Genomic DNA, 17,268 nt, shown 5'->3' with positions numbered 1-17,268 from the left:
CCCGTGTCCCCAGCATCAGCAGGTGGACTCTCAACCACCGCACCATCAGGAAAGCCCTGACCTTAGTTTTTAAAAGAATTTAAATGCCTCTAGTAAAATGATAATCCTTCCCAACACAATACATTTTTATGTTAATCATACAATTTTCCTCATAACAGATGTTTGGAAGTGTGTGGAACTGAACTACTAAATTTCACTACCTTCTTTATTTCATTTTCTGTTACAGGAACATCCCTCACTAGGCCAACTTTCAGAAAAGTTAATAGACAACAACATTAATGTCATATTTGCAGTTCAAGGAAAACAGTTTCACTGGTATAAGGTATGTTAACTCCCGAAATATAAAAATTAAAATGTTTGCATCTATAGTTAAAATTAGAATACTAATTAAAATCCCAGGTAAGGATTCTGGAGTTATTATACTTTGTACAATCTAAATTTAATACTGTATTAACTAACATAGCCCAGGTGTCCGTTCCTCTGGTGAGATGGGGCAGGAGATGCTCTCCTCAACTCCTTGCCTGGGTGGGCAACTCAGGCTCCAGGGCCAGCAGAAATCCTCGTGTGAGGGTCCCACTGAGTTCCCCAGTCAGAGTACTGCAGCTGAGTGGAGCGGCTGCTTGGGACTACTGATCAGGTGCTGCAGAAAGCCTTCGTGGAATCTGACATGTTATCACTCTGGGAACATTGGCCAGCTGCTCCTGACTTGGTCACATGAAAGCTCAGACTGTCCCAGACTCTGAACTGAAGAGAACCAACACAATTAGCATATCTCTCACCACCATGAATGCAAGGTATTTCAATTAAGAGTATCAGAAGGACATCTATAAAGCCCAGACTGGCATGTGCAAGTTCTGAGGAATAGTGGAATAACCCAATGTATCTGGGTGACCTTTGGAGACAGCTGAGACAGAGTGACAACAGGGCAGTGGCTGACACCCAACTCATAGCCCATCTTCTCCAGCCATGTGGCTGCCAGGGTCTTGGGGCTCTGGCCGGCTGTAAGGCCTGAGCCTCGGAGATTGAAGAGCTGAATTCAGGACATTGGTCTACCAGAGACCTCCCAGCCCCATGTAATATCAATCAGTGAGAGCTCTCCCAGAAATCTCCATCTCAAAACTAAGAGCCAGCTCCACTCAACGACCATCAAGGTCCACTGCTGGACACCCTATGCCAAACAACTAGCAAGGCAGGAACACAAACCTACCCATCAGCAGAGAGGCTGCCTAAAATCATAATAAGTTCACACCCACCCCAAAAAACACCACCGGATGGGGTCCTGCCAAAAAGACAAGATCCAGCCTCATCCACCAGAACAGAGGTGCTAGTCCCCTCCACCAGGAAGCCTACACAACCCACTGAACCAACCTTACCCACTGGGGGCAGACACCAAAAACAACAGGAACTACAAACCTGCAGCCTGCAAAAAGGAGACCCAAAACACAGTAAGTTAAGCAAAATAAGACAGAGAAATACACAGTATATGAAGGAGCAAGGTAAAAACCCACCGGACCAAACAAATGAAGAGGAAATAGGCAGTCTACCTGAAAAAGAATTCAGAGTAATGTTAGTAAAGGTGATCCAAGATCTTGGAAATAGAATGAAGAAAATACAAGAAACGTTTAACAAGGACCTAGAAGAACTAAAGAGCAAACAAACAAGGATAAACAACACAGTAAATGAAATTAAAAATTCTCTATAAGGAATCAATAGCAGAAAAACTGAGACAGAAGAACAGATAAGTGACCTGGAAGATAAAATACTAGAAATAACTACCACAGAGCAGAATACAGAAAAAAGAATGAAAAGAATTCAGGACAGTCTCAGAGACCTCTGGGACAACATTAAATGCACCAACATTCAAATTATACGGGCCCCAGAAGAAGAAGAGAAAAAGCAAGGGAAGGAGAAAATATTTGAAGAAATTATAGTAGAAAACTTCCCTAATATGGGAAACGGAATACTCAATCAAGCCCAGGAAGCACAGAGAGTCCCATACAGGATAAATCCAAGGAAAAACACGCCAAGACACATATTAATCAAACTATCAAAAATTAAATACAAGGAAAAAATATTAAAAGCAGCAAGGGAAAAACAACAAATAACGTACAAGGGAATCCCCATAAGGTTAACAGCTGATTTTTCAGCAGAAGCTCTGCAAGCCAAAAGGGAGTGGCAAGACATATTTAAAGTGATGAAAGAGAAAAACCTACAACCAAGATTACTCTACCCAGCAAGGATCTCATTCAGATTCGACAGAGAAATTAAAAACTTTACAGAAAAGCAAAAGCTAAGAGAAACCACCAAACCAGCTTTACAACAAATGCTAAAGGAACTTCTCTAGGCAGGAAACACAAGAGAAGGAAAAGATCTACAATAACAAACCCAAAACAATTAAGAAAATGGGAATAGGAACATACATATCGATAATTACCTTAAATGCAAATGGGTTAAATGCTCCAACCAAAAGACATAGACTGGTTCAATGGATACAAAAACAAGACCCATATATATGCGGTCTACAAGAGACCCACTTCAGACCTAGGGACACATAGAGACTGAAAGTGAGAAGATGGAAAAAGATATTCCATGCAAATGGAAGTCAGAAGAAAGATGCAGTAGCAATTCTCATATCAGACAAAATAGACTTTAAAATAAAGACTACTACAAGAGACAAAGAAGGACAGTACATGATGAGCAAGAGATCAATCCAAGAAGAAGATATAACAATTGAAAATATTTATGCACCCAACATAGGAGCACCTCAAAACATAAGGCAAATGCTAACAGCCATGAAAGGGGAAATCGACAGTAACACAATCATAGTAGAGGACTTTAACACCTCACTTTTACCAATGGACAGATCATACAAAATGAAAATAAATAAAGAAACACAAGCATTAAATGATACATTAAACAAGATGGACTTAATTGATATTTATAGGACATTCTATCCAAAAACAACAGGATACACTTTCTTCTCAAGTGCTCATGGAACACTCTCCAGGATAGATCGTATCTTCGGTCACAAATCAAGCCTTGGCAAATTTAAGAAATTTGAAATTCTATCAAGTATCTTTTGAAACCACAACGCTATGAGACTAGATATAAATTACAGGAAAAAATCTGTAAAAAATACAAACACATGGAGGCTAAACAATATACTACTAAATAACCAAGAGATCACTGAAGAAATCAAAGAGGAAATCAAAAAATTCCTAGAAACAAATGACAATGAAAACATAATGACCAAAAACCTTTGGGATGCAGCAAAAGCAGTTCTAAGACGGAATTTTATAGCAATACAATCCTACCTGAAGAAACAAGAAACATTTCAAATAAACAACTAACCTTAACACCTAAAGCAAGTAGAGAAAGAAGAAGAACAACAACAAAAAAAACACAAAGTAAGCAGAAGGAAAGAAATCATAAAGATCAGATCAGAAATAAATGAAAAAGATATGAAGGAAATGATAGCAAAGATCAATAGAAATAAAAGCTGGTTCTTGGAGAAGATAAACAAAATTGATAAGCTATTAGCCAGACTCATCAAGAAAAAAAAGGGAGAAGACTCAAATCAATAGAATTAGAAATGAAAAGGGAGAAGTAACAGCTGACACTGCAGAAATGCAAAGGATCATGAGAGATTACTATAAGCAACTCTATGCCAATAAAATGGACAACCTGGAAGAAATGGACAAATTCTTAGAAATGCACAATCTTCCGAGACTGAACAAGGAAGAAATAGAAAATATAAACAGACCAATCACAAGCACTGAAATTGAGACTGTGATTAAAAATCTTCCAACAAACAAAAGCCCAGGACCAGATGGCTTCACAGGCGAATTCCATCAAACATTTAGAGAACAGCTAACAGCTATTCTTCTCAAACTCTTCCAAAATACAGCAGAGGGAGGAACACTCCCAAACTCATTCTGCAAGGTCACCATCACCCTGATACCAAAACCAGACGAAGATGTCACAAAAAAAGAAAAGTACAGGTGAACATCACGGATGAACATAGATGCAAAAATCCTCAACAAAATATTAGCAAACAGAATCCAACAGCACTTTAAAAGGATCATACACCCTGATCAAGTAGGGTTTATCCCAGGAATGCAAGGATTCTTCAATATGCAAATCAGTCACTGTGATGAACCATATTAAGAAATTGAAGGAGAAAAATCATATGATCATCTCAATAGATGCAGAAAAATCTTTTGACAAAATTCAACACCGATTTATGATAAAAACCCTCCAGATAGTAGGCATAGAGGGAACTTACCTCAACATAATGAAGGCCATATATGACAAACCCACAGCCAACATCGTTCTCAATGGTGAAAAACTGAAACCATTTCCTCTAAGATCAGGAACAAGAAAAGGTTGTCCACTCTCACCACTATTACTCAACATAGTTTTGGAAGTTTTAGCCACAGCAAGCAGAGAAGAAAAAGAAATAAAAGGAATCCAAATTGGAAAAGAAGAAGTAAAACTGTCACTGTTTGCAGATGACATGATACTACACACAGAGAATCCTAAAGATGCTACCAGAAAACCACTAGAGCTAAACAATGAATTTGGTAAAGTAGCAGGATACAAAATTAATGCACAGAAATCTCTTGCATTCTTATCCACTAATGATGGAAAATCTGAAAATTTAAGGAAACACTCCCATTTACAGTTGCAACAAAAAAATAAAATACTTAGGATTAAACCTACCTAAGGAGACAAAAGACCTGTATGCAGAAAACTATAAGACACTGATGAAAGAAATTAAAGATGATACAAACAGATGGAGAGATATACCATGTCCTTGGATTCAAAGAATCAACATTGTGAAAATGATTATACTACCCAAAGCAATCTACAGATTCAATGCAATCCCTATCAAACTACCAACGGCATTTTTCACAGAACTGGAACAAAAAATTTCACAATTTGTATGGAAACACAAAAGACCCTGAATAGCCAAATAGCCAAAGCAATCTTGAGAAAGAAAAACGGAGCTCGAGGAATCAGGCTCCCTGACTTCAGACTATCCTATAAAGCTACAGTAATCAACACAGTGTGGTAATGCCATAAAAACAGAAATATAGATCAATGGAACAGGATAGAAAGCCCAGAAATAAACCCACGCACATATGGTCACCTTATCTTTGATAAAGGAGGCAAGAATATACACTGGAGAAAAGACAGCCTCTTCAATAAGTGGTGCTGGGAAAACTGGACAGCTACATGTAAAAGAAAGAAATTAGAACACTGCCTAACACTATACACAAAAATAAACTCAAAATGGATTAAAGACCTAAATGTAAGGCCAGACACTATCAAACTCTTAGAGGAAAACATAGGCAGAACACTCTATGACCTAAATCACAGCAAGATCCTTTTTGACCCACCTCCTAGAGAAAGGGAAATAAAAATAAACAAATGGGACTTAATGAAACTTAAAAGCTTTTGCACAGCAAAGGAAACTAGAAAGAAGACAAAAAGACAACCCTCAGAATGGGAAAAAATATTTGCAAACAAAGCAACTGACAAAGGATTAATCTCCAAAATATACAAGCAGCTCATGCAGCTCAATATCAAAAGAACAAAACAAGCCAATCCAAAAATGGGCCAAAAGCATAAATAGACATTTCTCCAAAGAAGATATACAGATTGCCAACAAACACATGAAAGGATGCTCAACGTTACTAATTATTAGAGAAATGCAAGTCAAAACTACAATGAGGTATCACCTCACACCAGTCAGCATGGACATTATCGAAAAGTCTACAAACAATAAATGCTGGAGAGGGTTTGGAGAAAAGGGAACACTCTTGCACTGTTGGTGGGAATGTAAATTGATACAGTCACTATGGAGAACAGTATGGAGGTTCCTTAAAAAACTAAAAATAGAACTACCATACGACCCAGCAATCCCACTACTGGGCATATACCCTGAGAAAACCATAATTCAAAAAGAGTCATGTACCACAATGTTCATTGCAGCTCTATGTACAATAGCCAGGACATGGAAGCAACCTAAGTGTCCACTGACAGTTGAATGGATAAAGATGATGTGGCACATATATACAATGGAATATTACTCTGCCATAAAAAGAAATGAAATTTATTTACTTGTAGTGAGGTGGATGGACCTAGAGTCTGTCATATAGAGTGAAGTAAGTCAGAAAGAGAAAAACAAATACCATATGCTAACACATATGTATGGAATCTAAAAAAAAAATGGTTCTGAAGAACCTAGGGGCAGGACAGGAATAAAGACACAGATGTGGAAAGTGGACTTGAAGACACAGGGAGAGGGAGGGGGCTGGGATGAGATGAGCGAGTGGCATGGACGTATATGCACTATGAAATGTAGAATGGATGGCTGGTGGGAAGCAGCTACATAGCACAGGGAGATCAGCTTGGTGCTTTGTGACCATCTAGAGGGGTGGGATAGGGAGGCTGGGAGGGAGGTGCAAGAGGGAGAGGATATGGGGATATATGTATACATATGGCTGGTTCAGTTTGTTATACAGCAGAAGGTAACACACCATTGTAGAGCAATTATACTCCAATAAAGATGTTGAAATTTTAAAAAAAGTAATGTATACTACACAGGGTCTTAAGTTAGCAGTTAAATATAAATAAGTATAAATTCTATGTTTGTTACACCTAGAACCAAGTGTGGGCACTGATACTTGGTGTTGTACTGACTGTGACAATAATGGAGGAGACTTTTATCAGGTGAAAAGTAGTTCACACTCCAAGTATACCACTCATGTCCAGAGTTCTGCTTTTTCTAGCCCATGGGCATATCTTTATAATAGGTTAGGTTGGGGAATATCAGCATATTTTACAATAGCACCAACGTACCTAGATTTGGTCTAGGTCATCTAGTAAAGGAACAAGAGGAGCCATGGAAGTGGCTAACCCAGTCAAAGCCTTCCTACATAAGAATAATGTTGATTTTGTCCAGTATCTTTTGGGCCAGGTGAGTCCTACAAGCCCAAAAGACATTTGGCACCTATGTCACTCTGGCAGCACCCCATGGGATTCCCCCTGTCACCCCCAAACCTATAACTTCTGTGATCCTGCTATAGCTTTCTTTTCACAGTCTTTAAGGTTTTTTCCAGAAAACTCTCTTTTTTTCATTTGTACAATATTGTGATACCCTAATTTTCATTACACATATCTGTTCACTGGGTCTTCTTCATCTCCTTTGTGGTCTTTGCTTCTTCCTTCTACTCCTAATGTTCTTTACTTATTTTTTAATACTTCAGAGAAACTACATTTTCTTTTGGCTTCAACAAATACTTGAACCCATTTTCATTTGTCACAAAGCTGGTGTTCCCTTCAACAATTTCCCTAATACCTGACTACCACGTTTATCATCTGAAAGTGCTACTTAAATTATACCATTTCTTCTCTTAGAAATGTATAGTGAAAATATAAATCCCTGTTTTCCCAAACTTATATACCGTGGAACCCCCTTTTTAAGCAAACAACCATTAATATCCACAGAAGTAGGGCTCTGACCCAAATTAAATGCCTGAATCACTTTATTAACAATAGTAACTGCTTCTACTTATTGAGCACTTACTATTGTCAGGAACTGAGTTTATTAACATTAACTCATTTAATACTCTTAAAACTCATAACAATGAGGGCAATATTACTAGTATGCCCATTTTAAAGATGAAGGAAATGTATTTAGGGAGGTTATATACTTTCCCAAACTTTCCTAACAACCTAAATCCTGTATTCTTAAACTCTAAGCTTAAATTTCAAACTGAATTTCAACTTACTGTGCAGCTCTTTATTGCTTTTACCTTCTTTTTCTCTGCTATTTATTACTTCTTGATGGTGATATTAGCTCTAGTAGTTTCTCCCTACTCCTTTAAGAAAATTTCCACTGACTGTTAAACCATAAAACCAGGTTTATTATTAATTGAATTGTGTGCAAAGTAAGAGTCAGCAGATTCTAAAAGCCTGACCGGCTCTGCTAAGAGTCCTGTGTATTCCGTTGCAGTCACCTAATTTGGCTGCTCAGAGATATTTTTATTAATTATCTTTGTCTGGATTGTAACAGCCTCCTAACCCATCTCCCAAATCTATCTTCCGCTCGGCTACAGGATGAGCTATTTGAATCACAGGTGTGACCTCAGTACTCCCTAGAGTAAAATGTTCCAGTGGTTCCCTCTGATCTAGAGGATCAAGTCTTTAATATTGTCTGCGTTAAACTTGTCCCTGCAGTCGTGCTTCTAATCCTCCTGTGTACACACACTCACCAGGCTCTTTCTTTCTTTTGTGACTTTGTTCTTGCTACCTATCTCCCATGCCTGGAAGCCCTTCTCCATCATTACTTGACTAACTCTTACTCATCCTTTAAGACACAGCTCATGAATCACCTCCTCCAGGAAACAGTCCCTGACAACTTTCCCCAGCTCTCAAATGCTTGCTCAGTATCCCTCTCATTAGGGTCTGTACATATGTTTATTGCTTCAGGTGTACGTTGTTTTTTGAAACTGTCATTTATATTCCTGTGAGATCCTTAAGGATGGAAACTATGTGGCATAGCAATTTAGCATTTCCAAAGTGGTATATGGTGGTTAGTTAATAAAGGTTGTATAAATGAATTTTTAAAATATTTAACTGATACATTTTCCCTATTACCTGAGATACCAACTTGTTAGTAACCAAGTAGTAGCTGGCATACAGCAGGAACTTAATGATACTTGTGAATGGTAAAATGAGTATATAAATGTATTTCAAGGCTTTTCATTATCTGATTCCATATAAATATGCACCATTCACTCTAGTCAGGCTAGTTTCTTCTCTATTCTTACTTCATTTACAACTTGGGTAAACCTTTAAGCCTTTGCTAATTCTCATTTCTCACTAGGGATACCTAGAGTTGATTCCATAATTATTATGTACCATCCATCAAGAACACCTGCTCCATGAAGCTTCCATTTGTGACTTTGATTTTTTTCTCCTGTCTGGGCAAATATGTCCTAAAGACCATTCCATGGAAAAGTAGTTCTGCAAAATATTTGTATATGTTACATGAGAAAAGAGTTTTGTAATTAAGTAAATGTTAGGGAATGCTGCATTTAATAATGCTAAATTATTTCTGAATTGCAGTGGTGTACATTTTGAGTCTCCATGTGGAATAAACCATATGCAGAATTTATCAAACTTATTTGCCCTCAGAACCCTTTTCATTTTAAAATCTCTTGGGATCATGTTCTATGGGGGATAGTTTGGGAAATGCCAGTCTGTGCTTTGAGTTTTAGGTCAGCATGTAACTTGTGCACGCACACACACTCATGCACATACAAACACATACTATTTCAGGAACATATGTTTTGGCTGCTCTGCTTAGTTGCTTATATTTTTCTTGTGTCTCATAGTTTTTGATTCATGTAATGACTCACCTTCCACTGATAACTACAAGATTTTTTAATATTTGTTGATTGCTAAACCATTGTATACTATTGTCATTAAGTGCAGGTTATTGGTATGTTTTCTAGGATCTTCTACCCCTCTTGCCTGGCACCATTGCTGGTGAAATAGAATCAAAGGCTGCAAACCTCAATAATCTGGTTGTAGAAGCCTATCAGGTATGTATATACTGTACACATTTTTTCAAATAAACTCTTAACCTCAATTTCCATGGCAAGGTACAAACTAATGCCCTATCATCTTGAGAGGAGTGGTGGAAAAAACAGATTAGGAATTAGGAAACTGAGCTTAGCCCTGGCTCTACCACTAACTAGTTATAGAACCTTGGGAAAGTCATTTCAGCTTTCTGTGCTTCACTATGTCTCACTGACACAGTTTACTAAACTCAGGTTGAGCTACAGACTATCTAAATTTCCTTCCTCATCAAATGTTCAGTGAGTCACCAAATCACAGCTATATAATATACTTTATTACCAAGAAATTTCACAATTTCCAGTGCCATAAAGTAATCAATCGACAGTGTTATATAAACAGCAACTTTCCAGGGAAAATGAACTGTATGAGATATAGAGATTACTAAGAGAACTTTGTTGGGGTCTCCTAGATCAATCACTTGGTTGTTCGATCGTTTACTTAAGCAGTTTTACCAAACTAGTTTGATTAAAAGAATCACCCTAAGAGATACACTACTTTATTGAGACGACAGTTGTATGCTGTCCCCAGTTCGTGTAGAGTGGGTACCAAATGCAAAGATTTAAGAAACATCTGCTCTCTCAATCTAGGTCATTTCTGGATAGAATAATCTCTTTTAAGAAGTTGTAATAATAGCAGCTGTCATTTTAATACCACTAAGAACCAGTTATTTTCCATACATGACCTCATTTAATCCACACAACCGACCTATAAGGCAGGTATTAGTACTCCCACTGTGTATTTGTAGAACTTCAAAGAAGCTAAGCAAATCAATCAAAGGCCAAACAGCTAACAAGCAGAAGCAGCAGCACCAAAACCTAGGTCTTTAATTCTAGCTTCTAGGTGCTTCCTCCTGTGTTACACAATCTGTTTGTCTGTTGTTGTTTTTTTCTTTTTTACATAGTGTCTAAAGATACGCTTTATTCTACCCTGAATTTATGCACCATTGATAAACTCCCACTTCCCAAAATTCTCTTTTTCCCTTCCTGACACAGTAGAGTTGAACAGTGTTAACAGTAGCCCAAGCATTGTGAGAAATCTTAGGCTTCTCTTCTCATTTTCTTCATGGAACATCTGCCTTCAACTCAAGTACAAAAGAGTAAGGCAGGAAGTAGACACGGGATAGAAAACGAAGGACTTGTTTAAACTTTCTTTTTTTTAAAGGAAAATAAACCTTGCGAGATTTTTTTGTTTTTGTGTTTTTTGCCAGGGAATTTTTCTATGTCTGAAGACTATGTTGGATGAAATAAGAAAAGCATCTTTAATTATATTTCTTCTTCACTGTTACAAAACAAAAACAAAAACAAAAAACATTAGGACTGGTGGAGCTTCTTATCAAGGAAAACCAAACCTGTGTACAATTCGTTCCCATCCGAAGTTTGTTCCCAAGTATAATCAAAATAAGAAAGGAGCTTACAGTGTTAGAAGTCACCCTAGTTTTCATAGTATAAACCCACTTATTACCCCAAAGAAAAAATATAAGTCAACAAACTTTCCTGTATCTAAAACTGCACCCATGGAAAGGGAAACAGCAGGTTTTTTTTCATGTTCTTTATTTGCTAGAATAGGTATGTGATGCATTATCTAATTGCAGTTCTGATTAACCTTAAACAATTAGAAAATACTAACAAAACTGACAGAAACTCTGGCTAAACAATCTCCTTAAGTTGGGATTCTGTTATTATTTTATATATGTCTATACTTTCAAAATTCTTCTGAAATTTCATTTTGTCTTCACAGTTCAACAGAAACTGTTCACAGTTCATTGAAGAAAAAATAATAAAAATCTTTTATTCTAACTTTTAATACTTTGCATTTCCTTTTTAAGACTTTTTATAAAATTATACACAAATTTAGCACAGGTGAATGTGATTGCATTTTGTTTTTTATCCTTCACATCTGCATTGCCATTAGAATTAAAACTATATAAAAATCATGACTATAATAATAGTAATTTAGCTGAAATTAAGACATAAAAAAATAAATCATGTTGAATAAAAAAGAATTATACTTTAGAAAAAATAAATTCTGCCTCTGTACCTGTTAGATATTAAAAGACAAGCTTAAGACTGTGTCTGAAGCTTAATTTCTTTTTTTTGCGGTACGCGGGCCTCTCACTGTTTTGGCCTCTCCCATTGTGGAGCACAGGCTCCGGACGCGCAGGCTCAGTGGCCATGGCACGGGCCTAGCCGCTACGCGGCATGTGGGATCTTTCCGGACCGGGGCACGAACCCGTGTCCCCTGCATCGGCAGGCGGACTCTCAACCACTGCGCCACCAGGGAAGCCCTGAAACTTAATTTCTTAATCTCAAAACTGGGCAAAATTTTAGATATTTGTCTTCATACCCTGTTTGAAAAACATTGGTGAAACTAGCTTAAGGTTTTAAGGGAAGCAGAATTTCAAAAGGGCAAAAAGAACAGCCATGGTATTAGGAACTTCCTTCTGATTTGTCAAACCATCACCATATCAATACCATTTGTATACCATTAGAAGTTTCTATTTTTTACTGAAATTGTTTAATTAAGTGATTACAATGTATGAATTCTCTGGTAGATAAAAAATGTGACTAATATAGTCTTACCTTTATTCAAATAAAATTTGCTAATTTGAGGAAGTATCTTACTCTAAAGATTTACTACCATAATTCCATGATCAATTATTAATCAGTAAGCACACATCTCTTTATTGATTATACAGTTGAAGAAGAAAAATTACTCAAGTAAAGAATTAGAACCCATGGGGATTTCTTTTTCCTTCACACCCTGCTACTCACTCTTTCCTTAGGTACATACTTCGTCTTTTCCCTTTCCTTTTGTTTACAAAAATAAGTTAAGGATTTTTCCATGTGATAGACTCTTAGTTTTATGAGATGAAATTCACACAGATCTACAGAATATATTTAATGTAGCTAGAACTTTTGGAACTCAGAGATTGGACGAAATTAGGATGTGCTTGATACATAGTAGGCAATACATACATGTTTTTTGAATGATTATATAAATGAGTGAATAAATGAGCAAATGATTTTCTGCCCAGTAAGGGGCCCTATTTCAGTATTAAGGATTGGAACAAATTTGATTGACATAGCAAGCCCCAGGGATTTGGCAAAAATCCTAGGCCATTCTTGGAGAATTTATGGAGCCATAAATGGCAGGTATTTCTTATACCTACAGTATAGAAATGCCCTCCCAAAAATTTATCTTTCAATTCTGTATCAATAAGGCAGTTTAGCTTTCATGATAGTCTAAAGTGTTTGAAACTGAAATGCTTCTTTAACAGCTGTAAGTGTCAGAAGCATGTTCCAGATTTTAGGCTGTCAAGATTTAGCCTCTGTGATGATATATGTATTCTCAATGCTTTATTTAAATTTTACCAAAAAATATAAATATTATTGGATTAAAATGATTATGTTCCTAACAGGCTGAGTGAGAAGTATCTCTGAGGTGATCAAAATGCAGTCATAGAAATATGTGAAAAAATAGAGCCATTTAAATGCAGAAAATCCTTCAGTATTTTTTATGTATTTCAAATGTAATTGGGTCATTATGTGGAAACACTGTTTTTAATCGACCTTTTACAGAGACAAACTCTTTGACTTAGTTAAAAATTAAATCTAGAATGACATGATAAACTTGACTCTGTTTTGTTGCTTACATTAGAAACTGCTATAGTATACAACTAAAAAATGTCATCTCTGCAGAAACTCATTTCAGAAGTGAAAGTTCAGGTGGAAAACCAGATAAAAGGCATCTATTTTAACATTACTGCCATCTGTCCAGATGGGAGCAGAAAGCCAGGCACAGACGGATGCGGAAATGTGACAAGCAATGACGAAGTATGTGGGTGTGCGTTTTTCCCATTTAAAGTAAACTAGCTGTTTGGCATGCTTTCTTACAGAAAAATCAAACCATTCAGAAAAACTCTTTTTTACTACGGACCTCAAGAATCTCATTTACACTTCAAAGTAACTTTTATTATCCAATCCCTAAGTTCCTACTTGCTGTAACTCCATTGACTGTTTTCTCAAACTCTAGTTAAAATAAATAAATATATATCATATTAAATAATTATTTAATAATAATAACTTTAAACTTAGATGACACAGCCAGTGAATGTTAGGAAATCATATCTCCTCAAACAAGAAGTGCCTATACTTAGGATGATGATAATACCTTTTTGTTTCAAATCTGAAAATTCTCAGAGTAAATGTGAAAGTTGAAAGTAAAAACGACAGAGAAGAATGCCGTTGATAAAGATTAAGAATTACAAAATCTTTCACTTTGTGATTGTCCCAGTACACTTGTATTATCTCAATACAATGACCTACGAGGTAGGGAAATTTGTTAAGAACAACAACAACAAAAAAAAAGTGTCATCATTTAACTAAAAAGGAATGAAATATGGAAAAGAGAGATCCGGATCATAGCAGCATCAGGAAATAGGACCAGGGGAGATAGGGATTCTCCCAGGATTGGCACAATAGAAAGTAAATACACAGAAATATGCTTTTAAAAGAAATTCTTGTAGAATGAAGTGATTTTCAGTGAGTCATTTACCTCTTGAGGCATCAGTTGCCTCATTTTTAAATAAACAGCTAGAACTAGAAGATTTCCAATCCCACCTCCATCCATCTCTAAGGTTCTATGATGTTATTATTTTAATATCATGCTATAGAGAAAAAGAAAAAGCTATTGAAAGAGATTAAAAATCCTAGTATTCTAAGGTTGAATAAAGGAGAATCTTCCTTCTCTTTAGTTAGAATATAATTTTCTCTCGGGAAGTTTAGAATCTGCAGGTAGTATAGTTGTTCCAACAAGCTGTATATTTGAAATTAATTATTTCAAATTCAAATTCTGTAGGCTCCTCCATAATCACTGCTTGAATTTTGTTCAAAAGACATTTTATGCCAGTTTACAAAATACATATTTAATTTCCACTGAATACAGAGAAACTTTGTGCTAGCAAAAGATAGTGATAAGTTAGCTTTTGAGAAAGGGTTACCTTTTTAAAAGTAGCTCTTTCTTTCAAAATCAATTTTGGCAGAATGGTTTTCCTTACTCCTTACATTTTTTTTTCTTTTTGTCTACATCCCTTTTTTCCCTCACTTTCAACCAAGTAGTATAAACAGTTTGACTAAGGAAGAGTCATTTGACCACTTAATTATATAAACCCCAAGTTTTGCTCTATTAATATTGGCAGTTGACCACATTATCCTACAGTCTGTTAATCCTTATATTTTTAAAGAGAAAAAACATTTCAAGTCTGACACCAACTGTATTGATTTTAATATTATGAGACTAATTCTAATTCCGAATGGATATATATATAACGTATAAACCTAATTTTAGATCTTTCATATCATTGTGTATATTTGTGCTAGGCTTTTTGGTTGGGATGGATATCTATCTATCTATACCTTTATACATATACATATATAGAAAGAGAGCACGCAAATCTCTATATATTCATATATATATCCATCCATATATATTCATCCATATCTATTTATCATCTATCTATCTATCTAACTCCATCCCAACCAAAAAGCCTAGCACAAAGTATTTTTAAATTGTAACATATCTCAGTCTAACATGGAAAAAAAACATGTAACCTTCTTATTTGCCAAAGTACCTGAAGATCATAAGGTGAGTTAAGAAATATAAATAGACACACTAAGCCAATCGTGTTGTACAGGAAGGAAAAATAGAGAAAAAGGAAAAATTTGGCAGGAGAAAGACATTCTGTAGTTTGCATGGGGGAAACCAATTCCTGCCAGGCCAGATCCTTAGTTGTAGACTAACATCTTCCACTGAGACAAATGTATGACCTTGTATTGAGATCTTAAGATCTAAAAGTGAGAATCCTAAATCTTTTTCCCTTGAGTAACATCAGGGAAAGCCCCATGTTTTCTTCTTAACACCATGTATAAACTAAAATTTAACTCTAAAACTTACTTGGGCCCCTGGAAAACAGAAACAAAATAAAAATTGTTCATTTGAACAATTGTTCATCTCAGGGTTTTAAACCAGTAGAGCAGAAGCTCTTGACTTTAGTTTATTTGATCTATCTTTAGTGCCAAATATATTCAGTAACTCCACATGTTAAGGACTGAATCCAGAAAATGGTCTATTCTCTCTCAAGTTTACTAAGAAGTCAGTTGAGGATATAAATTAATGATCGGAAGTAGAGTACACACTTCAAATAGGCTTGAACCCATGTCCATTTAATGCTGCAATACAGGCAAGTCTCAGTCATTGCATCCTTTAACTCTCCAGTTCATTAATTAGGAAATACATGAAATTAAAAAGGAATGTTATGTCTACATATGAGAGTACATGTGTAATTTATAAATATTAATTTCTATAAGATGGTATATTATTGACTTAAATATTATTAACAGATATAATATTGGTAATAAAAATTATCAAGACATATAAATATATTTTCTTCCTCCCCACCCAAAAATTTAGGTTCTTTTCAATGTAACAGTTACAATGGAAAAATGTGATGTCATGGAAGGAAAGAGCTATGCAATAATCAAACCTATTGGTTTCAATGAAACCACTAAAATTCATATACATAGAAACTGCAGCTGTCAGTGTGATGACAGCAAAGGACCTAAAAGAAAGTGTGTAGAAGAAACTTTTCTAGATGCCAAGTGCTTCCAGTGTGATGAGAATAAATGCCATTTTGATGAAGATCAATTTCCTTCTGAAAGTTGCAAGTCACACAAGGATCAACCTGCTTGCAGCGGTAGAGGAGTTTGTATTTGTGGGAAATGTTTATGTCACAAAACTAAGCTTGGAAAAGTATATGGAAAAATACTGTGAAAAAGATGACTTTTCTTGTCCATATCACCATGGAAATCTGTGTGCTGGTGAGTATAAGTATGTACATGCAGTTATTTATATAGTTATATATTAAACTAGCATATATGTTAAAGTATCTTTAAATCACATCTTTATAATTACCAACTTTGAATATGAATTTAATATTCAAACTTTCAAAGTCTGTGAAATTAGGACATAACTACAGATTTACAGTACATGATTCTGATATTTATAAATTATTTTGTACAGGAAATATTTAAAAATTAAAACCAAAAGTTAATTGTTATTTTCAAGTATGCCTTGATCTTGTAAAGACACATACCAGAAAAGGAAATTACTGATAATGTCTGACAGATTTTCTATAATCTGGGTATTCTTCTAGAAGGATCTGATTCATTCTCATAAGTGGTTACTCCCTCCATCTTGCTCAGAGGATAGTTAGCTATAAAAATATACTTTTCATTCATTGTAATATTCTTAATGCATTATCATAGATGGCATTGTAAATCTGTAGTAATTTAAATTTCTCTAGTTTATTTTTGGAACAACGCCAGCAACAAAACTGTCAAAGGACAGAATTCTTCAAGAAAATGCTGGTTTCATAAGAAATCTAGATTAGTCCCAGAGGGCACACACAGACCAGATTTAAAAATGAGATAATTTAAAATGAAAATATCAAAAGTACTGTTTGGCTAATTCAGTTTACTGCCACCTAGAGGTTAGATTCTAGAAAATATATGCAACATTTGAAAATTTATACAAAATATTTTAAATGAATTAATTTTT

The 17,268-nt window shown here is 35.6% G+C and overlaps 1 protein-coding gene across 1 annotated transcript in view; it reads left to right on the top strand.

The window, feature by feature from the left end:
* ITGB8 (integrin subunit beta 8) overlaps nucleotides 1–17,268 on the top strand; it is a gene marked incomplete at both ends in the record, with an annotated part of 90,779 nt that overhangs the window by 68,211 nt on the left and 5,300 nt on the right. Inside the window, 5 exon segments of the mRNA XM_079711733.1 lie at nucleotides 227–322; nucleotides 9,528–9,617; nucleotides 13,353–13,487; nucleotides 16,123–16,470; nucleotides 16,472–16,529. Of these exon segments, the coding sequence (XP_079567859.1) occupies nucleotides 227–322; nucleotides 9,528–9,617; nucleotides 13,353–13,487; nucleotides 16,123–16,470; nucleotides 16,472–16,529 (727 nt within the window).

Source organism: Hyperoodon ampullatus (genome assembly GCF_949752795.1).
Source record: "Hyperoodon ampullatus genome assembly, chromosome: 9".
Taxonomy (NCBI): Eukaryota; Metazoa; Chordata; class Mammalia; order Artiodactyla; family Ziphiidae; genus Hyperoodon; species Hyperoodon ampullatus.
Note: the sequence above shows the minus strand (reverse complement) of the source record. Positions and strands in the feature narration are given on the sequence as shown.